We start from the raw sequence: 25,540 nt of genomic DNA, 5'->3' as shown, positions 1-25,540 counted from the left end.
TGTTTTATTCTCTGTTTTTGTGTTACTTTGGATCTTCAGTTTGTTGTAATGCCATTGCTGAGATTATTTGATAGTAAACTCTGATTAAAGTCCACAAAGTATAATATGAGGCAAATTACTAATTTGCCTTGAAATAAATTGAGCAGGAGTTTATATATATGTTTGAAAATAAGCATCGCTTGCTGGCCTAGTGGGCTGGATGTTTGCCATAATGAGTCCTTTTCTGGTTTGTTTTAGCTCGCCAACCTTGCGAGACAGGCCATTTCCAGTGTTATATTACTGGGGTGTGCATCCCTCAGTCCTGGGTGTGTGATGAGGAGATAGACTGTGAAGATGGCTCAGATGAACATCAGCAGTGCTGTAAGTGTTTCTAGAAGAATCTCATTTTGTCCCTATATACACTTAAAATCTAACCTGCCACCAATATGAAAGCAGGTCCTTAAAAGACAAGGGAGTCTATGCAAAGCAATTATACTGAGGGGCTGGATGATACTGAAAATGTGAATGTGTTGAAAAATTATGAATATATCCCAGAAACTTCAAAATGGGATAAGTTTTCTGTATTTTAATTTGGATTATATTATATTCAAGGAAGAAAAAATACATTACAGGTAGGGCTCTTCATTTGTGTGGTTGGCAGTTGGATGAGTTCTTTTGCTTGTGTAGTACACTCTGCATTCAAATCTGCCGCCCCTTCCACCCCAGGACATTAAACCCTCTTCTTTTGGATTGAATGAAGGTGGGAAGTAGTAGGTGGGTCTGTTGGAGGCATTCTTTGTAGCTACTTCAGTGACTGGTGTTGCAGCCGCCATCAGATGATCTGCAACAAGAAAGAAACAGCGATGAAAAGAACCTTGGCAACTACAGCATTCCTGGACATTGCCGGAGTTGAGAGCAGTAACCTGAAAGAACCCCTTAAATTCTATTTTCTTTGGGATCAAACAAGAAAGGAGTGTTTTAATGGGTTTGAAAATACTTTTGCATGAGAGTAATCTTGGGTAAACGTAAAAAGGCAACCTGTGACAAAAATGTCTATTATGTGTATCATTCCATTGCTTTCTCCATTAAGAATACCTGTATAATTTAACTATTATTGTATCAGTGTGACTGTTTTTAACTTCAAGGAAGCAAAACCAACACAAATGATTTAAAAAAAGGGGATTTATTATCTTACGTAATAAGAAGATTAAATGTAGAGCTGCTCAATACAATAACATTATCCAAGTTCTCTCCATTTTTCTGCTCTGTCATCTTTATCTAATTGGCTTTTCGTGGTTACAAGAAGGCTGCGGATGTCCCAAATTTTACATCCCCATAATGCAACTTTCAACATCTAGAAGAGAAAATATCAATATTCTTTGACCGTGTTTCTTTGTAAGACCAAAGAAAACTTTCCACAAGTCTAGATTCAACTGAGATGGAAGTTGGGGAGAAGATACCAGGCTGCAAGGAGCCACCTCAGGTTCTTGACCAAATTGTTCTCTGGGAGAGTTCAGGTCTAATCCCTGTGTGGCATTCACCTTTGAACCTTACATATTCTACTTCATTAAATGCACATTCCACAAATCTGTGCCAGTTTAGCTCATTCTAAATGTCCAAGATCCTGCTGGCATTTTTGCGTAGTCATTATCTTCAAAGATCAAAGAAGAAACAGATATTTTTGATGGCTCTTCATATGGGAATGTGTTTAGTCTTTAGATAACTGGTGATGGAGATTCCTTGGCCTTCAGTAGGTCCTGGATGCATTTATAAAAGATTGGAATTTAGCCCAGGAATTTAGTCCAGCTTGAATGTGAATTCTTTTCATTTGGCATTAGATGCCAAGGATCCTTTGAAGAAGAGACTAGAGATCCTTAAAATTCTCATGGGTTTGGCTTTGGTTTAAATCTGGAATAAAGACTATAATTAAACAGCCTGTTAGGGCACATCAGTGCAAAGTGGTGAAGGGGAAAGCAGCAAACTATGTAGGGTCACGGAGGATGGCAGTGGTGCAAAATGACAGTCCCAAGGAAGGAATAGACAAGGCCTAGACAAGTCAAAGAGGAGCGTGGCATATCCGGACTAGGCCTAGTTATATTTCAGAATTTAGAATTTGAGGTGGAGTGGCAAAACGGGCGGACCATATCTCAGAGTGGGAGATGGGAGATTGTAGTTTGGAAGTACTGAGGGGAGGAAGGAAAAGAGCAAGGCATAGTAAGAAGCAGGATGAAATCCTTGTTGCTAGGAAATCCATTTGCAAGAACAAGGTCCTGCAGGCTCCTTGTGGATCTAGGGATATGATATATTCTGACTGGCCTGAGTATATCATATCGCAGGGGATCCATAAGGTTCCATGGTAAAGATGGGGTGACCTAAGGATAGTTGGTATGCAGTGGGAGCAGGATGCGGCTAAACTGTGAATCTCTGGAAGGCAATGACTATGCTTTGTTATTCCCAAGGCTTGGCATGATGGATTCATCTTTTGGCCAGATGTGCCATTTTGGTTGCGTTTTCCCTTGCTTCCCAGAAAGAGTAGGATGAATGCTGAGCTGTAGATTGTGATGCAATGTGTGAGTGATATTAAGAACAACCACTTGGGGAAGGGACTGGAGATAAGTTTATATATAGCAATAATTTATAAGCAATGGTACATACCATTTTAAATGAGTATGGATTTCATAAGATAATTCTTGCATTTCTTTAGATATCCTCTAACCACAGACAAAATATGCCACCACTATGCTAACAAAGAAGAGCCCTGGTAGTGGCTAAATGCTTGGTTGCTATCTGAAAGTTTGGCGGTTCGAACCCACCAGCCACTCTGAGAGAAAGTCGGCTTCCGTAAAGATTCACAGCCTTAAAAACCCTATGGGGCAATTCTACTCTGTCCTATAGGGACTCTGTCCTGTAGACAACATGTTATGCTGACTGACGTCACCATGGAACTCCTGATTGCCAAATTCAGGGGTCACTTTTTCTTCCTCATATATTGGATGGATTTTTCTATTGCACTTGACTCTGGTGATCACTCCCTTCCTTTTGACACTACTTCTTTGGGTGCCATGACTCTACATTCTCCTGATCCTCTTTACTGCTTTGATCATTTTGTTTTGGTTTTCTCTTCTGCTCAGTCTTTAGGTATTGGTGTTGCTCAGAGCCTTGTCCTTAGCAGCTCTTGTCATTCTATATATTCTCCCAGAATAATATTAGCCATTCTCATAATTTCACTGACCCCTTAGGTTTTGATGAGCCCCCCATCTATGCCTAGCACCCAGATGTCTCACCATACCTCGGTCTTATACATTCAGTTGCCTTAGGTGCCTAAAACTCAAGGTGTCCAAACTGGAACTAATCACCTTCCCCCTGAACTTGCTCTTCCATCTGTATTTGTATTTTATATATTTTATCTCTACTATTGGAAAGGAAACCCTGGTGGTATAGTGGTTAAGTGCTACAGCTGCTAACCAAAAGGTCGGCAGTTCGAATCCACCAGGCACTCCTTGGAAATCCTATGGGGAAGTTCTACTCTGTCCTATAGGGTCGCTATGAGTCAGAATTGACTCAATGGCGGTTGATTTTTTTTGTTTTGTTTTGTTTTAACTGTTGGAAATAAGCTTTAAACCGCTGTAAGGTACTGGCAGAAAATATAAAATTAGTATTAGAAATGGGCAGTATTAATCTATAACCTCATGAAATATATTTCTTAATGAAAACATTTTATATTTCCATTGTTGGTATACTTTGTGGCACTTAATAGGCCTTCCGTAGATGTTTGTGGAATGAACAAACAAAATGAATCCCAGCATAGGATTGGTTGAGGGGAAAAACATAATTTTAATTTGTCGTTCTCTATGTTTGAGTTAGCTTTTTTAAATTCAGACTCTTGCTCCCTGGTAAACCCCTTGAAATCTTAAGCACAAAATATAGAATGATTCAGGCTTGAGTTTTAGAAGAAGGCCAAGGTAATTAAATGAGTACTGGCACCTGATCCAGTGTCTTTTTTATACTTTGTTTAAAGTCCTCATGACTTTCAGGCATGAAAGTAAACTCTGTGATTTTATATTTAAATTTATGTGTAAATTGCAAATATATACTTAAATTATATGGGGATTTAACAGGGAAGTATTAATCTTCAGATAAAATGGTGTCTGTGCCATGGGCAGAATTCAGACACTTAAATATCTTCTTAAAATTGGTCAAACAGGAAGAAGGGGAAAGTTGAGAAGAAAGATGATCAATTAAGCATGGAAAAGGGTGGTGAATTATGGTTTATTTTTTGTATCTCATTTATGACATGGTAATCTTTATATGTTTGAATTTTCAAGTATCAACTCTAAAATGGCCATTGTCCACTTGTCTTTTCAAAAGGTTTTTCTTTTTAAGTTTTTGATGGCTCATCCGTTAACAGATCCCTATTTTATCAGAAAATCAAAGTACAAGACACTAAGCATCTTTCTTACATAGAATTGTAGGAACTGCTGTAATAATGCCCTTTTCTCTAACATCAGGGGAAAACTTATTTCCTCCTTAAGAGGATTATATTCCTTTTTAGAGGATCACATTTTCCCTGAAAGTTTCTCTTTATGTGGACAATTTAAAAATCCCATGATAGGAGTCTACCAAGTCCTGAAAATTCCTGCTCAGACTTGCAGAATAGTTTTCACATCATTTTTGCAGTCATCAATTCCATTTTACCAAGAGGCAAACTCTGTTTATAAAATTGACACATAGTCAATGTAGAAAGTTTACATAAGAGAAAACTATAAAGAAAAAAAAATCACCCATAATCCTACCACTCAAGAATAACAGGTGTTAACATTAGGCTCATTTTCTTCTTGTTTAAATTGGGATTTCAGTGAGGAGGACTTATCTTCATTTAATACCTATATCTGCAGATCCTCCATAAATGCCTATATCTGCAAAATTCTTATTTCATTCATCTTCTTTACAATCTACCTTTTCAATCTATATTGTATTCTTGGCACATACTGATAATATGGTGGCCTACACTGACATCTCTAAGTGTTGACACTATTCTGTGGGCACTATTTTACCATTGCTCTTGCACCCTAACAACTTCATGTTCAATGTATGCACCACCTGCCCTTGCTTTCAAATATCCCCAGTAATATTCAGTAAGTACCAGTGCATTGGTCTGTGTTTGGCAGTAATTATAAGTAATTTTTTTTCTCCTTGACAGCTGGGAGGACATGCTCAAGCCATCAGATGACATGTTCCGACGGTCTCTGTATCCCAAATGAATACAGGTGCGACCATGTCAAAGACTGCTCAGATGAAGCTGACGAGAGAGACTGCCGTGAGTTCACTTCAGCCTTTGCACTGTGTTTTGTTTCACTGTTGTCCCTCTGGCATTTTAATCAATTTGTTAGATTTGTTGATGGACAGAAATGCCTACAATATGCCTCTTGTTATTGAAATCTCGTGACAGATTCTTTTGTGGATTAGGGGTGATGTTCTGATATGAGTCTATTTTTAGCAAGACATACTAAGTGTATCCTGCCTCAGCACATCAATTTTCTGTATTTTTTGACGTGAGGAACTTTTGATGTTAACATGGAATCCCAAAAGATCATTGAGTACATCAAGTATGAATTTCAGTTTGGTCAATTTTAACTTTTATTACATTGCTGTGGTAAGTTTCTAGGTCAATTTTCTCAGTGCTTTTCTAATCTTTGGCACTCAACATTTTCCAGATTACCTTTGGTATAACTTCCAACTTAAATGTTCTGTTTTGAAGGAGATTATATTGTCTTCAATTTGGGTCTCCCTTTGCTTAGAGATGGTGGTGGGTGTCTTGGTGCCTGGATGCCACAAATTAGCTGAAGAAATGTTCAGGAACTAAGACTTCTCCTTTCAGTACTTGTGAAGAAATAGCAAACAGCAGATCCTTTATTAAAGCAAATGAGGAAAATATTCTTGATCAATAATAGTGATAAATCATATTTTGTAGCCTTTTGTAACTGTGAAGGCTTATATAAATTCCAGTTATTTGGCTCTCTATGAATGCAATAGGGTAGGCATTACTACACTCTTTAATGAATGAAGAATCTAAAACTTCGAAGGTTAGAAGGCCTTATTCAAGGTTGCACAATCAGTGGCAGAGCTAGGGTTCAACCTAAATGATTGGCTTTCATGAAGGACTTAAAGAAAGGGGAAGTCCTACCTTAAGCAAATTTCAGAGAGAGCCAGAGGCCTGCGCCACCAGCCGAACAGTCTGTGTCTCTATCCCTTATTTACTAGTAGATAAAAATGAGTGCTTTATTGCAAATGCAATGGAACTGAATGAAATGCTGTTGTTGTTGTTAGGTGCCGTTGAGTCGGCTCTGACTCATAGCGACCCTATGCACAACAGAACGAAACACTGCCTGGTCCTGTGCCATCCTTACAATCGTTATGCTTGAGTTCATTGTTGCAGCCACTGTGTCAATCCATCTCGTTGAGGGTCTTTCTCTTTTTTCCGCTGACCCTGTACTCTGCCAAGCATAATTTCCTTCTCCAGGCACTGATCCCTCCTGACAACATGTCCAAAGTATGTAAGACACAGTCTCGCCATCCTTGCCTCTAAGGAGCATTCTGGCCGCACTTCTCCCAAGACAGATTTGTTCGTTCTTTTGGCAGTCCATGGTATATTCAATATTCTTCGCCAACACCACAATTCAAAGGTGTCAACTCTTCTTCTGTCTTCCTTATTCGTTGTCCAGCTTTCACATGCATATGATGCAAATGAAAATACCATGGCTTGGGTCAGGTGCACCTTAGTCTTCAGGGTGACATCTTTGCTCTTCAAGACTTTGAAGAGGTCCTTTGCAGCAGATCTGCCCAGTGCGATGCGTCTTTTGATTTCTTGACTGCTGCTTCCATGGCTGTTGATTGTGGATCCAAGTAAAATGAAATCCTTGACAACTTCAATCTTTTCTGTTTATCATGATGTTGCTCATTGGTCCAGTTGTGAGGATTTTTGTTTTCTTTATGTTGAGGTGCAATCCATACTGAAGGCTGTGGTCTTTGATCTTCATTAGTAAGTGCTTCAAGTCCTCTTCACTTTCAGCAAGCAAGGTTGTGTCATCTGCATAACGCAGGTTGTTAATGAGTCTTCCTCCAATCCTGATGCTCCGTTCTTCATATAGTCCAGCTTCTCGGATTATTTGCTCAGCATACAGATCGAATAGGTATGGTGAAAGAATACAACCCTGACACACACCTTTCCTAACTTTAAACCAGTCAGTATCCCCTTGTTCTGTCCGAACAACCACCTCTTGATCTATGTACAGGTTCCTCATGAGTACAAGTAAGTGTTCGGGAATTCCCATTCTTTGCAATGTTATCCATACTTTGTTATGATCCACACAGTCGAATGCCTTTGCATAGTCAATAAAACACAGGTAAACATCCTTCTGGCATTCTCTGCTTTCAGCCAGCATCCATTTGACATCAGCAATGATATCCCTGGTTCCATGTCCTCTCCTGAAACCGGCCTGAATTTCTGATATACTGCTGCAGCCGTTTTTGAATGATCTTCAGCAAAATTTTGTTCGAGTGTGATATTAATGATATTGTTCTATAATTTCCACATTTGGTTGGATCACCTTCCTTGGGAATAGGCATAAATATGGACCTCTTCCAGTCAGTTGGCCAGGAAGCTGTCTTCCATATTCCTTGGCATAGACGAGTAAGCACCGCCAGCACTGCATCTGTTTGTTGAAACATCTCAATTGATATTCCATCAATTCCTGGAGCCTTGTTTTTTGCCAGTGCCTTCAGAGCAGCTTGGACTTCTTCCTTCAGTACCATCGGATCCTGATCATATGCCTCCTCTTGAAATGGTTGAACATCGACTAATTCTTTTTGGTATAATGACTCTGTGTATTCCTTCCTTCTTCTTTTGATGCTTCCTGTGTCGTTTAATATTTTCCCCATGGAATCCTTCACTATTGCAACTCAAGGCTTGAATTTTTTTCTTCAGTTCTTTCAGCTTGAGAAATGCCGTGCATGTTCTTCCCATTTGTTTTTCCATCTCCAGCTCTTTGCACATGTCATTATAATACTTTACTTTGTCTTCTCGAGCCACGCTTTGAAATCTTCTGTTCAGTTCTTTTACTTCATCAATTCTTCCTTTTGCTTTAGCTGCTCGACATTCGAGAGCAAGTTTCAGGGTCTCCTCTGACATCCATCTTGGTCTTTTCTTTCTTTCCTGTGTTTTCAGTGACCTCTTGCTTTCTTCATGTATGATGTTCTTGCGCAACTCATCTGGTCTTCGATCACTAGTGTTCAGTGCATCAAATCTATTCTTGAGATGGTCTGTAAATTCAGGTGGGATATACTCAAGGTCATATTTTGGCTCTCATGGACTTGCTCTGATTTTCTTCAGTTTCAGCTTGAACTTGCATATGAGCAATTGATGGCCTCTTCCACAGTCGGCCCCTGGCCTTGTTCTGACTGAGGATATTGAGCTTTTCCATCGTCTCTTTCCACAGATATAGTCAATTTGATTTCTGTATGCTCCATCTGGTGAGGTCCATGTGTATAGTCGCCGTTTATGTTGGTGAAGGAAGGTATTTGCAATGAAGAAGTCGTTGGTCTTGCAAAATTCTATCATTCGATCTCCAGCATTGTTTCTATCACCAAGGCCATATTTTTCAACTACTAATCCTTCTTCGTTTCCAACTTTTGCGTTCCAATCGCCAGTAATTATCAATGGATCCTGATTGCATGTTCGATCAATTTCAGACTGCAGCAGCTGATAAAAATCTTCTATTTCTTCATCTTTGGCCCTAGTGGTTGGCGCATAAATTTTAATAATAGCCGTATCAACTGGTCTTCCTTGTAGGCGTATGCTACTTTGAGGAAAATAAAAGGAAGCCGAAACAGATTGGATTTTTTCCCTGTGAACATCCTGCAGCCAAGTCTAAAGTAACTAGTACAACTGCCTCACAACTTTGCCCATGAACCTTCCAGAAAAAACCTTGCAGGATACGAGCAATCAGCTGTTATAAAAAGGAATAAAGGAAAAGAAGTGAGCTTTACAAAATATCTGGGCAGAAATTTTTAATCAGGTTTTTTTAAAAGTACAATTAATTGGTAAAATAAGGATTTCTTAAGGAAAAAGAGTGAAATTTATACATTGTGTCTAGAATCATACAGGTCATGAACCCTTCAGGGCACATGGCAGCCCTAAAATAAATCTCACACATGTAAGGGGTTTTGCAATCATGGATCCTTATTTTTTTCTACTCTGCATATTTTGTGTATATTTTACTTATGGAGAAGTGTAAAAACTTAACAAATCAGAGAAAATGAAGAAAAGAATCTTCTTACTTCCTCATTAGTGTTTTGATGTCCTGGTCACAGCTAGATGAATATAAGAAGGAAATGAATGGCCTGGATCAAAGTCCTTAAAAAGTACAACGGTGGCCAGGATTTTCCCCATTTTATTTTCCTTCTTTGTTTGAAGCTGTTGGAGGAAGTGGAAAAGGGAACTGTCGTTCACTGAGCACCAACCACTGCTCATTGATGTAGCCAGTGTGTCAGTCCTTCTCGATGAAGGTCTTCCTCTTTTTCACTGACCCTGTATTTTACCAAGCATGATGTCCCTCACCAGGGACTGTGATCCCTCCTGAGATGAAGTCCTCACTTCAAAGTCCATCTGCACTTCTAAGGAGCATTCTGGTTGTACTTCTTCCAAGACAGACTTGTTCATTCTTCTGGCAGTCCATGGTATATTCAATATTCTTCACCAACACCGTAATTCAAAGTCATGAATTCTTCCTTATTCGTTTGTCCAGCTTCCGCATGCATATGAAGCAATTGAAAATGCCATGGCTTGGGTCAGGCATACCTTAAGTCTTCAAGGTGACATCGTTGCTTTTCAACACTTTCAAGAGGTCTTTTGGCAGCAGATTTGCCTAATGCAGTGCGCCCTTCGATTTTCTTGACTGCCGCTTCCTTGGGCGGTGATTGTGGGTCCAAGTAAAATGAAATCCTTGGCAACTTCAGTCTTTCCTCCATTTATCATGATGTTGCTTATTGGTCTAGTTGTGAGGATTTTTGTTTTCTTTGTGTTGAGTTATAATCCATTCTGAAGGCTATGGTCTTTGATCTTCATCAGTAAGTGCTTCAAGTCCTCTTGCTGTCTGCAAGCAAGGTTGTGTCATCTGCATATCGAAGGTTGTTAATGTTGATGTTAATCCTGATGCTGCTTTCTTTATCAAGGACACCATACATGAAGATTAAACATATGCTTAATTTAAGCATACAAAAGTGGGGCGAATTGTATAATGAACCTTTTCATACTCATCAGTCAGTTACATCAACTCGTAGCTATATTCCTTTATTTTTCCCCCATTATTTTGACATAGTTCTCAGATCATATAATTTAATCTGTAAAAATTTGGGTATTTATTTCTAAAATCTAAGAACTCAGTTTTTAAAATTCCCCATCTTGTTAAAAATTTGATTATTTGAATCAAAATCCAAATGAAGTTTATATTTTGTAGTTGCTTGATACGTCCTTAAGCCTTCCAATTTGTAGATTTGCCTTCCATTTCTTCTTTTCCTTGCCATATTGGAATCCCTACCAGGTTATTCTTCCTGGAGTTTTCTACAGTCTAGATTTTGCTGGCTGAATCCTGATGTCCTTTAACATGTTCTTCTGCTCCCTATATTTCCTGTAATTTGGCTCCTACATATAGAGTTTCTCAATGCTAGCAGTAATGACATTTGGGGCCAGATAATTCTTTACTATAGGGGCTGTGCATTGTAGGATGTTTACAGTTTTCCTGTACCCACTAGATGCCAGTAGTACCCCACATTTTGTGACAACCAAAATGTCCCCGGACATTGCCGAATGCTTCCTGGAGAGCAAAATCGCCTCCCCCACTTCAGTTGAGAACCACTAATCTAGAGGCTTGAACAGATATAAGAATTTTTTTGGGCTGGGGCAAGAATATTTGTATATAAAAAAACCAGTTGCTGTTGTGTCGATTCCAACTCATGGCAACTCCATGTGTGTCAGAGTAGAACTGTGCTTCATAGGGTTTTCAGTGGCTGATTTTTTGGAAGTAGATTGCCAGGGCTTTCTTCCGAGGTACCTCTGGGTGGACTTGAACTTCCAACCTTTCAGTTAGCAGCTGAGTGCCTAACCCTTTGCACCACCCAGGTACTCCAAGGTGTATGTTTCCGTCAGGAGGCACATAATCTGTCTTGCGATGTTACAAGTCATTAATGATCCTCGTCGAGATCCGTTAGTGGTATTTTAAATGTTACTTTATTTTTTTAGATATATGGCAGCTGTTAGTATTTACTTTAAACGTCCCGCATGATCAAGGATTAGGTGAGCTGTGGTCAGAAATCACTTTCGTGAGACATGACACTTTATTCTGTGATGCATAGGAATCATTATTTGTGGACAAACTTAGAACCAGCTTATGAATAAGGCCAGCTATAGGAATTGACTAGATGACAATGCGTCAATGAGTTTAGGAAGATATTCTAATACATTAAACCAAAAAAACCCACTGCTGTCGAGTCAGTTCCAACTCATAGTGACCCCATAGGACAGAGCAGAACTACCCCATAGAGTTTCCAAGGAGCGCCCTGGCGGATTTGAACTGCCTAACTCTTGGTTAGCAGCCGCAGCACTTAACCAGTATGACACCAAGGTTTCCATTTTAATACATTAGGCACCTAGAAACCTCAGAAACCTCTTAAGTATAGTAATGGATGTTGGGAAAGCTCCAAAGGACTTATTTTTTTTTTTTTTAATTTTTCCCCCCGAATATTTGGAAGGGTCAGGAAGTTGACCCTTTAGTTCATAGTCCTATCAGACCAGACCCCTAGGTTATAGGCTCTACCCTTTCAAGCTTCAAGATCAAGACATAGAGCTCCAAGACAGAGCACCTTGTGTCCATTCCAGGCATTCCTTTTACAGAACAAAGACTGATGTGTAAGCCTTCTCCCGGAGAGCCAGGGGGCAGGGAGGTAAGAGAAAGCTCAAGATGGCAAGGAAGGCAAGAGTATTAAGGTCCCAGTAAAAGATTATCCATGAAATAAATCTGGTATACTGTGAACCTTTTTTATTACTTGGTCATTTTGTCTGGTATGTGGCTAAATGCATAAGATATTTTCAAGAAATATTTCTGAATATAGAAAAAGCTGCAAAACAGGTAAAAAGTCATTTTTTTCTTCCTAAGTTATTTTACTGTGCAATCTGGCCATCTGTGAAATGGTACCTGGTATTAAACTGCTTGTCAATTAAATTTTTAAAAAAGGAACAGAGAGATTCAAAACTGCAGCCCATTCTCCTTGTAATGGGATTAGCATCAAGGAAAAAACCACTCATGCAGAGTCTAAGATAAACATCAGAACAATGCAGCAATTATTGTCACATTGAAGTGACTTTCGGTTACTCAAAAATAGTACAGTTTTTTCCTGTAGTTATGTAAACATTGTTTTGTTGAGTACCATACTAGAATGAGTTAGGTATGAGGAAAACTATTGCTAGTTTTCTTCGGTTTCCAGCACTTCTTTTTTTTACTTAGGAATGCCAAAGAAAGGGTAAAGTCCCTGTTACAATACAGGCTTTCTTGCTGGTAATCAGGAGTATTTGGTCTGCCTGTTACTGGGGCTGCTTTGTCCCTGAAGTTTTATTTCTATTGACCTTCCAGTCATTAGAATTTAAACATTTTCCTTTATATATCTAGCAGTTGGAGGGGAATATAGTGGATGGTTAAATTAAAGTCATTCTGTGGACGGTGAGGGCTCGTGAAGAACATGCTGTTCTCCAAACTCAATTCCTCATTTAAGCTGCCCAGTGAGCCTTGCTCTTGCTGTCCTATCTCTACTCAAGGTGAGAAGAGAGAAGGGGAAGGACTTGCCACTGACCCCCTCTTACCTCATACGTCACAGATTCCCACAGTTGAGACAGGATTTAGAACCCTTAAACCCTGAGGAAAGAAAAAATCTTTTATTCAGTCTCTGTCATACAAGCACATTATAAATATTTCCCATGTTTAACAAAAGTCTTTGATCCTTTTAAGTGGCTGTTCAATTTCTCTGCTCTCTTTCTCTTTAGGTAACAGTGTTACCTAAAGTGTTGTTTTTAATGACTCTATTTCTTCTCCTTTCTTGAACCTACAGGAAACAGTCTTATTTCTGCTAACCTCCTGAAAACATTCTTGGCAAAGCCATCCATCAATGACTTCCATTTATCTATATCTAATGGATCTTGTTCAAATATCACTTTATCAGAGAGCTACTTCGCACTGTCACTGTTTCCTCATTTTACTGCTTTATTCTTTGTTACTTTTTTTCTACTTGATATATTTATTATAATACCCCCCTCTCCCCCCACCATCCTGACCATTAGAATGTAAGTTCCAGGAGAGGAGAGACTTTATCTCCAGTGCCTATCAAACCTGGAGGTGCATAGTAATTATTTGTTGAATGAAACACTCTCTGTGAGGATTTCTACTTGTAATTTTGTTTACCTTTTTGTCCAATTTTACCAAATCTAGGAAGTAGGATCTCAGTAAGTATGTGTTGACTAAACAGAATTTTAACTTGTTCCCAGCACACTGCCATTCACCCAGCATTGAATTATCTGGAGCCAGGTTCTCAGCAGGGGGCCTGGCCCACACCATTTCTAGTTGTGATTTGAAAGTGCTGTCTCATACCCCTGGGGTGCAGCCAATCTTCCTGTCTCCTCCATTAGACTTTGCCTGTTTGCTCTGCTCAGCTGGGTCACTGGGGATAACCATAATGAAGAGATAATAAATGAGACCAAGGCGTTGTATGGCTCTGAATAAAAACACATAGCCTCAGAACTCCTATGTGGAACTGAAAATCAATTCGATTCCAACCCATAGCGACCATATAGGATGGGGTGGAACTGCCCCGTAGGGTTTCAAGGCTGCAGTCTTTGCAGAAGCAGACTGCCATATCTTTCTGCCTTGGAACAGCTGGTGGGCTTGAATCACCAACCTTTCGGTTAGTAGTCAAATAGTTTAACCACTGCACACCAGGGCTCCTTTATGCAGAACCAGTGCCAGGAAATCTGTTGCACATTATAAATATATGTTCATTTTTTCATCTTGGTGCTCAGTTACTTCTATGTTAGGACCAATGTGAGATTTTATATTTGTTATTATTTTATTTAAGAATTTAGAATTATGGGAGTCCTTACCTCCTTTGCAGATTTGGGTGATAGTTTTGTGAATGAGAAGAAAGAGGTGCTATAGATTCAGAGTCCTCGGAGTAGACTTTTGAGGCACAATTAGGTCTAAGATTAGCTTGCTAAGGATAGAGACCAGATAGGGATTTGGGGCTTGAGACCCAGCTGGTGACAAAGAGAGTAGGTAAGGACAACTAGATAATGTGTTTCCCTTTTTTACTCTGGCTTCCTGAATGCTGCTTAAACCAAACTTGATGTTAGTCCAATTCTGCTAATCTTCAGATGACCATGTTTGGTTTCTCTTCCAAGGTGTTGCATTTCTATTTCCATTTTGTAAATCCTATGTATATGCTTTTATTGAAAGACATTATTTTGGAAAGAGGCAGGAAACAACTGTTTTGCTTTTTGCTCCTAGGTGCCATTCTAGGATGGTATTCACTTCAGGAACTTGAAATTGACTTGGGGATACAGGGTTGCTCCTTCTACTTTGTGTTCAGCTTTTTGGTATTGAGTTTCCTGATCATCCTGGTTCTCCTTCTAGAAACCCTAGCATGGTGTTTCCTGGGATTCCTGGATTATAACAGATTGAAGTGCTTTGTAGATTATGCCTCAATTGCTGAAACCTGGAATGGGCCTCACTTCTCCAAACTTCCCCAAGTGGGATGAGAAACTGGAAGACAGGAAAACTCTTTTTTCCTTCTATTATCTCTTCTCTTTCTTTCCATACTCTTAAAATTTTCTATTTCCATTTCATTCAATTTTTTCTTATGTGATTTTTCCTTTCTTCCTTTTACTCACTCTGAAGCCTACGAAAGGAGATATATCTATTTTAGGATTAGAAACATGGATTCTAGAGCATGTTGCCTGGGTTTGCATTCTTGTTCTCCTGTTTACCACCCATGTGTCCTCAGGCTTCTTATCTGTAAAACGAGAATAATAATATCATCTACTTCATAAGGCTATTATAAGGATGAGATGAGTTCATACATTTTGAGTACTTAGACAAGTTATTGCTTATTTAACTTTGCAAGTAATACTTGCAACTCAGTGCAGGTGACCAAACTAGTAAACTAGCAAATCATTACTTTGACTGGATTAACCTACCCTGAAGCCAGAGTAATTTATAAGGATGACACTGGGACTTTGAAAAGTCCCAGGTGTCTGGACAGCACATGTGTGTATCAGTAACTTCCTGTTTTCTTTTGAAGCCATGGCTTAAGTTTTTTAACCTACCTTTAAGATACCTTTTTTCTTTATAATCAATTTGAATTTTCTATGTTCTTTTTGCTCATTTTGTCAATATATTCACAGGCTTCCTGTCAAGATAATACAGAATACTGCCCTATATTTGTATCCTACTGTGTTATAAATGATTTTCATTCTGGGACGCCTACAAGGTCCTCAGACTATAGCATGGAAATTTCTTGCTCCAAACCAAATCATTAGCAGAGAAAAGAGAGCAAGCTTAAAGCACCAATCTTGGTGTATGTATACATACATAAGTATGTGTATATATTTTGGGGCGACTCAGTTTGTGGGAAACAGACATGAACAAGCATCATTTGGAATTGGGAGTAAGCAAGGAGTGATGAGAGAAACAGTGTTCTCACAATGGCTTTTCGTGAGAAAGAAACTTTAGAGATTTGGGGCTTAGTTAATAGTCAAACTTGCCAGTAAGACAAAATTCAGAAGACATTTTCCTGGTATTGTATATGATCTCCCCTCTTTTTACACTTTCTCTATACTTAAATCCTGCCTGATGTTGCAGCCACATGATGGATTTACTCCATCAGGGGAAAAAAAAACTGTCTTGGTTAAAAAGAAATTTGAAGACAATCTGAGAAACACTAAGAAACAAATAATGACAAAACCAAGGGAGATATCACATTTGTGAGGAGGGCAGACCATGTAGGGTAGGAATTTAAAATATTTTTAAATCATCAACTGCCTGGGATAATTATCAATTCGCTTGCAGCTTCAACATTGCCTTGCATTTCAAAATTATTTGTAGTTTATAATGACTTGCAATCATATGAATGGAAGCTTCAGAGAGAATTTGAATTATGCAACTGAGCAGATCATCAAAGGATATTTGTACCAGTACTTTTTTAAAGGAGTATTTGGTTGGTGTGGTGGTCAGTGCACTTGGCTTCTACCTGAAAGGTTGAAGGTTTGAGTCCACCAAGAAGCTCCTTGGAAGAAAGTCCTTGTGATCTACTTCCAAAAAAATTAGCCATTGAAAACCCTGTGGAGTACAGTTCTGTCTGTTCTGACACTCATGGGGGTGCCATGAGTTGGAGCTGACTCTACAGCAGCTCTCAGCTCAAAGGTCACTTCTTGAGGGGAAAGTTCCCTGAGCCTATAGATCCTCTACCCATACTTTTCACTTTAGCACTTAATCCAGTTTGTAATTTGCTACTCGTGTCACTATTTGATTGTCTTTTCCCCCTACCCACCTGCGGGGGCCATGTGTCTTCTGGTTATCAACATATACTCAACATTTAGTGCCAGGCATATAGTAGTCTTTCAAGAAATGTTTGCTGAAGAAATGGCTTAATTTAAGGTTTGTCTGCTGTTGCCATTTTTTTTTTTTTTTAGATTACCCAACATGTGAGCAGTTGACTTGTGCCAATGGAGCCTGCTATAACACTAGTCAGAAGTGTGATGGGAAAATTGATTGCAGGGACAACTCTGATGAAGTCAACTGCAGTAAGTAACTCCCACTAGATGTGTAGTGGTGTGCTGGAGCTGGCTCATAGTTATGCACATCTCTTCCCAACTCTGGGTTCCACGGAAATCAGCAAATGCTACAAACCAGAACCTGGAGAACTAATTGTTAAGTATTTATCAGCACACCCCTGAGTAATAAAAATCTCTTTTTAAACCTGAGGTAGAATCTTCCTGTGAGATTAAATGACTACAACCCTTTTCGGTTTGGTTGGGACAGTGAAATTGAAATTTTCTCTTTTCTTTCCCTACTTAACTTTGTGTCCTAGCTAACCTATGTGATCGCTCCGAATTTCAATGCAACAATGGAGAGTGTGTTCTTCGATCCTTTGTCTGTGACCGTAACAATGACTGTGGAGACAACAGTGATGAACATTCTTGCGGTATGATGATTTTCTTATCCTGGGTCATGTTGTTAGGAGTTTTTTTTTTTTTTTGTTAAACACTCTACACTCTTCTTAACAAAAGGGGCTGATGGAGCCAGAAGACCATTTAGGGGCTGTGGCAAGATCCTTAGCAGTGTTGCTGGACCTGAGCAATTTTACCTTCCAAGGATCTGTGTAGAGTTGAATGGCTGATGTTGGACAGCTTGCATTCTTCCTTTAGACTCTCAAGTTACTTCGGTCTCAGAAGTGAGTCTGATAATCTCAATAGTAGAGTGAGAGAAGGGCTTGAAAGCAGAGAGAGGAAAATTCCTAATAGCAATGGTTTTACCTCTCCTCTTCACTATGAAATTCTTTTTTTTTAATTTTATTTATAGGGTGTTGTATGAGGTGTCTGAATTTTTGGTAGGAAAAACAGAATATTTAATTGTGGTTTGGGTGAAAGTTTGCAGTGCAAAGTAGTTTCTCATTTAACAATTTGTACACTTTTTTTTTCTTGTGACTTTAGTTGCAATCCTGTCATCCTGTCAATGTGACAGGACTCTACTCACTTCCTCCCTGGGTTTCCCATTTCCATTTGCCCATCTTTCCTGCTACTTCCTGCCTTGTGAACTTTGTTTTTGGGCAAATGCTGCTCTTTTGGTCTCGTATGGTTGATTGTTTTGAAAAGCACATTCCTCATGAGTGTTACTGTTCACTTTATAGACCTGTTTATTGTTTGGCTGAAAGCAGGTTCAGTTCCAGGTTTGAAGGGTGTCTAAGGGCCATAGTTTCGGGGCTTCTACTAATCTCTATCAGATCATTAAGTCTGGCCTTTTTTATGAATTTGAAGTTTGTTCTACATTTTTCTTCCACTCTGTCCAGGACCTTCTATTGTGATCCCTATCAGAGTGGTTGGTAGTGATAGGCAGGCACCATCAAGTTCTTCTGGTTTCAGGCTAGTGGAGGCTGTGCTTTGTGTGGTCCATTAGTTCTTTGGACTAATTGTTTCCAAAGTAGAATGTAGAACATTGTCTTTCTGAACTATGCATGCCAATTGACCTATATGCCCCCCAAGACTATGGTCCTAAGCCCTTAAGCCCAGTGACTCAGTCCCTCAAGGTGTCTTTTTTTGTATTTTCGAGATTTTGTTAATAAATTCTTTCTCTTAGTTTTTTGTTTGTAGTTTTTTTTTATTGTGCTTTAAGTGAAAGTTTAGAATTCAAGTCAGCTTCTCATACAAAAACTTTTACACACATTGTTATGTGACCCTTGTTGCTCTCCCTGCAATGTGACAGCACACTCCCACTCTCCACCCTGTATTTCCTGTGTCCATTCAGCCAGCTCCTGTCCCCCTCTGCCTTCTCATCTCAACTCTGGACAGGAGCTGCCCACTTAGTCTCATGTGTCTACTTGAGCCAAGAAGCACACGCTTCACCAGTGTTATTTTATGTCTTATTATAATCCAGTCTAATCTTTGTCTGAAGAGTTGGCTTTAGGGATGACTTTAGTTTTGGGCTAACAGAGTCTGGGGGCTATAGCCTCTGGGCTCCCTACAGTCTCAGTCAGACCTTAAGTCTGGTCTTTTTACTAGAATTTTAGTTCTTCATCCCACTCTTCTCCTGCTCTATCAGGGACTCTGTTGTGTTCCCTGTCAGGGCAGTCATTGGTGGTAGCCACATTCTTACCGCATTAGAGTGTCAGGAAAGTTTTAAGAGGGCATTATGTGGTGTAGGCAGCTTTTGTTGCCTCCTCTCTTCACTCTGATCCTACTTTTTCTTTCATGCTATGGCCTGCATTATGAACCACCTCTCTCTTATTGTTTCCACTTCTGGACCCATTTTATTGGGATGTGTAAAAGATAGAGGATTCCATGAGGGAGTTTTACCAATTTCAATGAGTTGGCAGCTCTTTGTGGTCACTTAATTACTAGAATGAATGATTCCCTCCCCTCCCCCCCCCCACATATTTTGATCGATTGATGCCCATGCCTTAGGGCGTTGTTAAATACTTTGAATATTATCCCAGTTTCCAACGAGGCATGCCTGATTTCCTTTCTGGCACCTGGGCTTATTTCAGTGAATATGAGATCATGGAATTGGTGACTCAAAATTATTTGGCCCTAGATAGCAGCTTTAGTGCCTGTGATAAAGCATGAGAATGTTGGACACTGGCACGTTTGTAGCATCTTCATTCTCTGTCAACCCATAGTACACCATCTTGTTTTTAATCTTGGTAAAAGGAGATTGGAACCTGAATTAATTCCCTGGATCAAAGATGCTGTTCTCCTCTTCCTACTTTATAATTTTTTGAAAAAAATTATTTTGGCCTAGATACTTGAGGGATTAAATTATGTAGAATTTTCAGTGTATAGGCTCATTTCAGACAGTGAGGTGAGCAGTTTGAATTTTCCAAGGGATTTATGTCTTTGGAGTGAAAATGTTGTTTTCTTCCAGCCTATGCGAGCTGCAAAAGTGACGAGTTCACTTGCCCAAATGGCAACTGCATTCCTCAATATCAGGTTTGTGATGGACAAGACGACTGCGATGATAACGGAGATGAAGATGGATGTGGTACATGTTCTCAGAACTTGTTTATCCTCTTTTCCTTGATAGAAAATTTCTGCATGAAAAAGCCAGCCTCAGGATTGAGTGGTGTTTAAGGAGTGGTTTAGCGACTTGGTGGGTGGGAAGAAGGGGATGACTCCACCATCTTTCTCACCCTCATAACCTGGCAGGGAGTTGTCTCCACTAGAAAGACTGAAACAAAGAATTATTTTTTTCCACTTCTTAGAATTTCAATAAAAGGCTATAAGAAACTATTAATTATAAAAGATAGGTTATTTGTAAATTTCTGTTGTTCATCTGGTCAATCCTCTCATAACCGTGGTTAAAAAAAAAAAAAAAAGAGCTGGCTCCATCTTTTATGGCCTGTAACTCCTTTTGTCCTTAGAAAGTGGTAATCAGTATCGTCATAATTGTTACCCAAGAGAATGGGCTTGTCTAGAGTCTGGACAATGCATCCCACTTGAAAAACTTTGTGATGGGACTCCAGATTGCCCAGGAGGAGAAGATGAAACCAATATCATCACAGGAAGATACTGTAGTGAGTATGGCAACTTAACCGGGTAGCTTTCAGATAAATACGTTTCTGTTAATAGATTTCTCAATATAGGGTATATCCTATATATCAGCATTTGCATAACAAGATCCCCCCAGACTTAGTGGTTTAAACCAATAAACATTTATTATTTCTTCACAGTTCTCTGGGCTGGCTAGGTAGTTCTTCTGGCCTGGACCAGCTCACTGCCATGTGAGAATAAAATTTGTGACTCTGATTTTACAATACTGTACTCTAACTAAATTATATAGTGGATACCTAGAAACGGCCATACAGGTGAAACCCTAAGCTAATTTTTTTTGACAAAACTTTATTTTAGTATGCAGAGATTTCTATGGCCATTTTTTGCCATTTTGTTTTAGAGTCCTTTTCAAAGAGTTCTAAGAATTATAAAAGAGAAAAGTTAGAAAATAAAAATTAACAAAAAGGAAAAGAAAAATAATCACCTAAAATTCCATCACTTGATGGTAGCCATGGTTAACATTTAAAGTGTATATTCTCACTAAGAAGTTCTATATATAGTCACTTGGAAGTTTTTGGCCCCTTCTACAGTATAGACACAAAGATATATTTATGACCTGATTCTTCCATAAACAGCACTTCTAATGACTTTTATATAGTCATAATCACTCGGAGAAAGCTTGTTAAAAAAATATCAGTTGAGCTTTTTTTGTGTAATATTGCAGTAATGCTTAAATGTTGGTAGATCTTCCATGTGTCTGCTACATGCTTACTTAACTTTCACTTATGAAAAAAAGAAGCATTTATCTCATAGTTGTCAAGAGGTTACCAAGCATTTAACAAAGTGTTTTGTCTGTTTAGATGTGTCTATGTGTCCTGTCTTGAGCTGTCAGTACCACTGCCGCAGCTCGCCTTCTGGAGGGGTGTGTTATTGTCCTGAAGGTTATATCGTCAATGGCAGTGATTTTCGTACCTGTGTTGGTAAGTGACAGGTGGGAGCTCTTGGTCTTTTATGACAGATTCTATGATCTCTGACATCAGGGAGTTTGCACCTGTGGATACGTCTCTCATAGCAAAGAGCAAACCAGTGCTCACAGAACACCTGGATCATACATACAAAGTTTTAAAAATTCTGAGAAGCTTCTGTGAGCTGCACAAGGCGAAACAGTGGCTCTGTGATGAGTGAGTTGATTTACTAATCTACCCACTCCTTGATGATGGAGAAATCTTTTTGTGTTCTCTATTTAAGTATTTGGAAGCGGGGTCCGTGGTGCCATACTGGTTATTAAATACTGAAAGTCTTTGTAGTTGGTAAATAAGCATTTTCCTAAGTCACCGAGCACCCCTACTCTGCTCCCCGGGCCTCTCCTACAGGATGCTCAAACTCCCCAGGATCCAGCAGAGAATCACTAGGCTGCTGCTCTAGTGACCATGCAGATGGTTGGTACCCATGTGGTGCTGGTCGTCTGTTCCTCTACCTTGAACTAACATGCTTTTTCATGATGCTTCAAGCTGTTGGCTAGCATTGAACTAGTTGCCAGTGCACCAAACATTTCTTCATACATTTCCTATCTGACTTATAAGAATGATTTCTCCTACTGGGAGATTGATTCTGATGTGAGCCAGCTTTGTATCCAACTGTGATTAGGATGAGTTCTCATAATGGAAGAATTAGACATGGCCAAGTGTCATTTGAACAATTAGCTTTTAATGGTCTGATTTCTATTTCTTTTTTCTGCTTCCTGATTTTTAAAAAATGGTCAAAGTATATACAGTAAGAAGTACACCAATTCAACAATTTCTACATATTCAATTCCGTGACATTGATTACAGTCTTCAAATTGTGCAACCATTCTCGCCATCCTTCTCCAAATTGAGATTCTTCAGAGCTTTCTGGGTAAAAACAAATACACCATGCATAAGTTCTTCTAAAATAATATTATTTGGCAAAAAAAAATGTTGCATTTGGATAAACATAATGAATGTAGTCTTTGGTCTTAGCTTGTGAGTTGTAACCTAGTTTATCAAATGGTTGATCTTAATAAATACACATAGCCAAAAAAAATTTTTAATACCAGAAATAAACTCTTGTTTGCCACTTGGAGCTTTTAGGAAATCTATTATTCTTCCTTATTATTGAGAAGTATAATATTGGGGCTCATTTACCTGTCATATGCCAAGAAAAACTGGATTTTTATACTCCATTTGAGGTTGTCCTCAGTGCGTTCAAAGCAGGAAGTTTTAGGTTTTTAATATCAGGACTGTGTCCCAATGTTTGCCCATGATCTGATTGCTTCTCTTAAGTAACTGTGTTCAATAAGACATGTTCAGATCCAATGAGTTATACAAGCCAGACCCAGAGATCCTGGAGACTCAGAGAAAATGCTGAATTGTTTTAGAAACACCCCCTTCTCTAATATTAATCATTTCTAGACATTTTGTAAACACTATAATCTGCAACTGGCATTAAATAAAATTGCAGGGCACTTTTTGTCTTATTATTATTATATAATTAGATTACATTTGGGATGCTTTCATGTAATTTAAAAACACTTTCAGAAGAACATCCTCATTCGCTATGGGGCTTTTCCACTTTGGCACTCCTGCCTATGCTTCCTGGCATTTCTGAGAAGGCAGCATCCCCTTTTTCTCTGAGTGGTGCTCATCTGTGGGCGTGAAGCTGCTCCTTTGTCTTTGCCAAATGTCAGACCCCTCCACCCCCCTTTATTGCCACCCAGCTGCCAATCCCATTTCCAGTCTTTTAGTTCTCTAGGCATTTTCCCTTTTCTCTTAGTAGAAAAGGAATTCCAATAGAAATACCAGAAGACACATTCTCAGTATTACGTCAGCTTTTCTCTTTTTTTCTCTCCCAACCCCCAAAGAGGAGTTGGAACTGGGCTGCCTTGCAGTTGGAGCTTGAGAGGCCATGAAATCTTTTTAGTAAAAGTGATTTGCTTTTTCAGAATTCCTAATTCAGTCTTGTGCTGCCCCACAATCTGTCCTCAATCTTTTTTCTACCCTAAAGCTCAGATAGCACATTTTCCAACATCTTTTCCAATATCCAGATCTGTGTCCAGGGCTTCTTAAAATATCAGTGTTCTGGGTCCCTTAAATTTTTTGCAACCCATCCTAATGAAGTTATTGTGTTATAAAATTTTACATTTAAGCTATTAATCAATGTAATATGGAAAATTTCAGTACTATGCCATGCAGAAGATACTTTGACAATTTTTATAAATATCTGCTCTTATCACACTGGGGATAGTTTGGGCTGATAATGGTGCACTAGCTCTAAGTTCCATAATGAACATCTTTTAATCCTGACAATAATATGCCCGGGACTTTAGTACAGACAACCTCATTTGGAGACTCAAAAGTCTACGTATGAGGGTCTTTGTGAACGTGAGGCCCCGTGCCACCTGCAGAGACCTTTTCTGTTAGCTTTCCTATTCTTCATTTGCCCCTGAATTTTGAAGCCGGGTGTAATATTTATTCCATATTTATTTCAAAGACGACTGATTTACCCTCCCTATTTCAGTCTCCTTGTAAAGAGAATTCTTTAGTTTAAATACATGACATTATCAAACTAGTTACACTTGTTTCAGCTGAGCTTTTCGGAGAATTGCTGTTTTGATTTGCTTTCTCAAGCATTTCAAGTTAACAAATACTCTCTGTCCTCCTCTGCATGGCTGACTCGTTACAGAGGCTTCAGGTGTAGGAAACTTCTGCAGTGTTTATCAGCTGAGACATGGCTCCCCAGCGAATGCCTCAGTGGTGATCAAGAATAAAGTTGAACAGTTCTGACATGAAATCTTGTGTCTTTCTACCATTCATCTGCCTCTGATAGTCTTGACCTGGCAGTGGAAGCTCTGGGGCTTGCTGAAGCAGTTTGCCGGGTTCATTGTTTCTGATTGACAGGACATGCTGTTTGTTGACAGAGTGACATCGTGGTGCAGAGCGAGGGCAGGAAGGTCATTCAGCACGGTGGGATTTCACACAGCCAGATGGATCAGAGAGTGTCCAAAGACATCTAAGCTAAAAAGGTTTTTTGTTTTTTTTTTTAAGGCATTTTTTAAATTATTTCCAAAGCAGTAATTGCTGGTAGGAGGGAACAAAGAATAAAAAAACACGGTTTGTAAAGCAGTGTTTCAGGGTTTTATGCAGTTCCACTATCTTCTCTACCCTCATGAAGACATTTAATTGTACTTTTTCATGGTGAAGTGGGTATTAATTCACTTTTCTCCACAGTAATCGAAAGGACAAAATCACTGATTAAGAGGGCTAGAGATTTTATATAATCATTTCACTCTTTAAAGCAATTGTAGTCCAGGTGATGGAAAGAACATTAATGCCCAAGGATTTTTCCACCTTGGGTTTCCTTCTGCTTGACTTCAGAACTCCTGCTCCCAGGGTGACTCTGGACTCTTAAGCATAGCCTCATGGGTCCTGCATTCAAAATGAGGTCATGACATTCTGGAGGTTTGAGGACGAATGTCCTGTACTTTCCTACTGGGGCGAAGCCTCAGGTGGAGTTTTCTCAGGGCTGAGAAGAGGGCACAAAAGAGATTGATAAATAAGGGCTTTTTTTTTTCTATAACCACAGTCCTTGGAAAGAAAGGTATACTGGCCCATGTTGTTGTTACATTTGGTTTAGAGGGACAACTGGACCCATTAGCTTGCTCCCAGGGTCATCTTGGACTTTTCTAGTTGGAAGTCACCAGATGGTGGACCAAGTAGCAGGTGTGGGAGAACGCAATTCACAACTCTGACATTTGTGGCAAATGTAATTGGATTTTAGAAATCTGGGGAGTGGGATGGTTTCAAAAATTAAAATTAACTTGAGCTAAAGGTCAGCCTCCCAGCGAAGGGGGAGGAGGATTGAAAGCGGATGTGAACCTGGAGGGTCAAAAAAAGATATTTGGCACACTGACTTGTTCTCTCTACCCCATGTTTATATGTCAATTATATTGAAACTCTTTTTTTACTCAGTATAACCGTGACTTCTGTGGCAATGAACAGAGTTCTGTAATGTAATGGACTTTGAATAATAAATAAATTAGTAGAAGAGGACATTTTTGAAAATTTTAATTTTGGTTATGATTTTTTAACCTTGGAGAAAAGGCAGCTGTGCAATAAAACTTTCTGCAGTAATGGAAATGTTCTGTACTTGTGCTCTCCACTATGGTAACCACGAATCATATGT

At 39.2% G+C, this 25,540-nt stretch overlaps 1 protein-coding gene across 2 annotated transcripts in view; it reads left to right on the top strand.

Annotated features, from left to right (window-relative positions):
* The window catches only part of LRP2 (LDL receptor related protein 2), a 178,220-nt gene that overhangs the window by 41,204 nt on the left and 111,476 nt on the right, over window positions 1–25,540 (top strand). For both annotated transcript variants that reach the window (XM_049887376.1, XM_049887375.1), the window contains exons 3-9: window positions 238–360; window positions 5,180–5,296; window positions 16,766–16,876; window positions 17,164–17,277; window positions 19,713–19,829; window positions 20,209–20,361; window positions 21,199–21,318. In XM_049887376.1, the coding sequence (XP_049743333.1) occupies window positions 238–360; window positions 5,180–5,296; window positions 16,766–16,876; window positions 17,164–17,277; window positions 19,713–19,829; window positions 20,209–20,361; window positions 21,199–21,318 (855 nt within the window). The remainder of the gene's footprint in view (window positions 1–237; window positions 361–5,179; window positions 5,297–16,765; window positions 16,877–17,163; window positions 17,278–19,712; window positions 19,830–20,208; window positions 20,362–21,198; window positions 21,319–25,540) is intronic.

The sequence above is a fragment of the Elephas maximus genome, chromosome 6 (assembly GCF_024166365.1).
Source record: "Elephas maximus indicus isolate mEleMax1 chromosome 6, mEleMax1 primary haplotype, whole genome shotgun sequence".
Classification (NCBI taxonomy): Eukaryota; Metazoa; Chordata; class Mammalia; order Proboscidea; family Elephantidae; genus Elephas; species Elephas maximus.
Note: the sequence above shows the minus strand (reverse complement) of the source record. Positions and strands in the feature narration are given on the sequence as shown.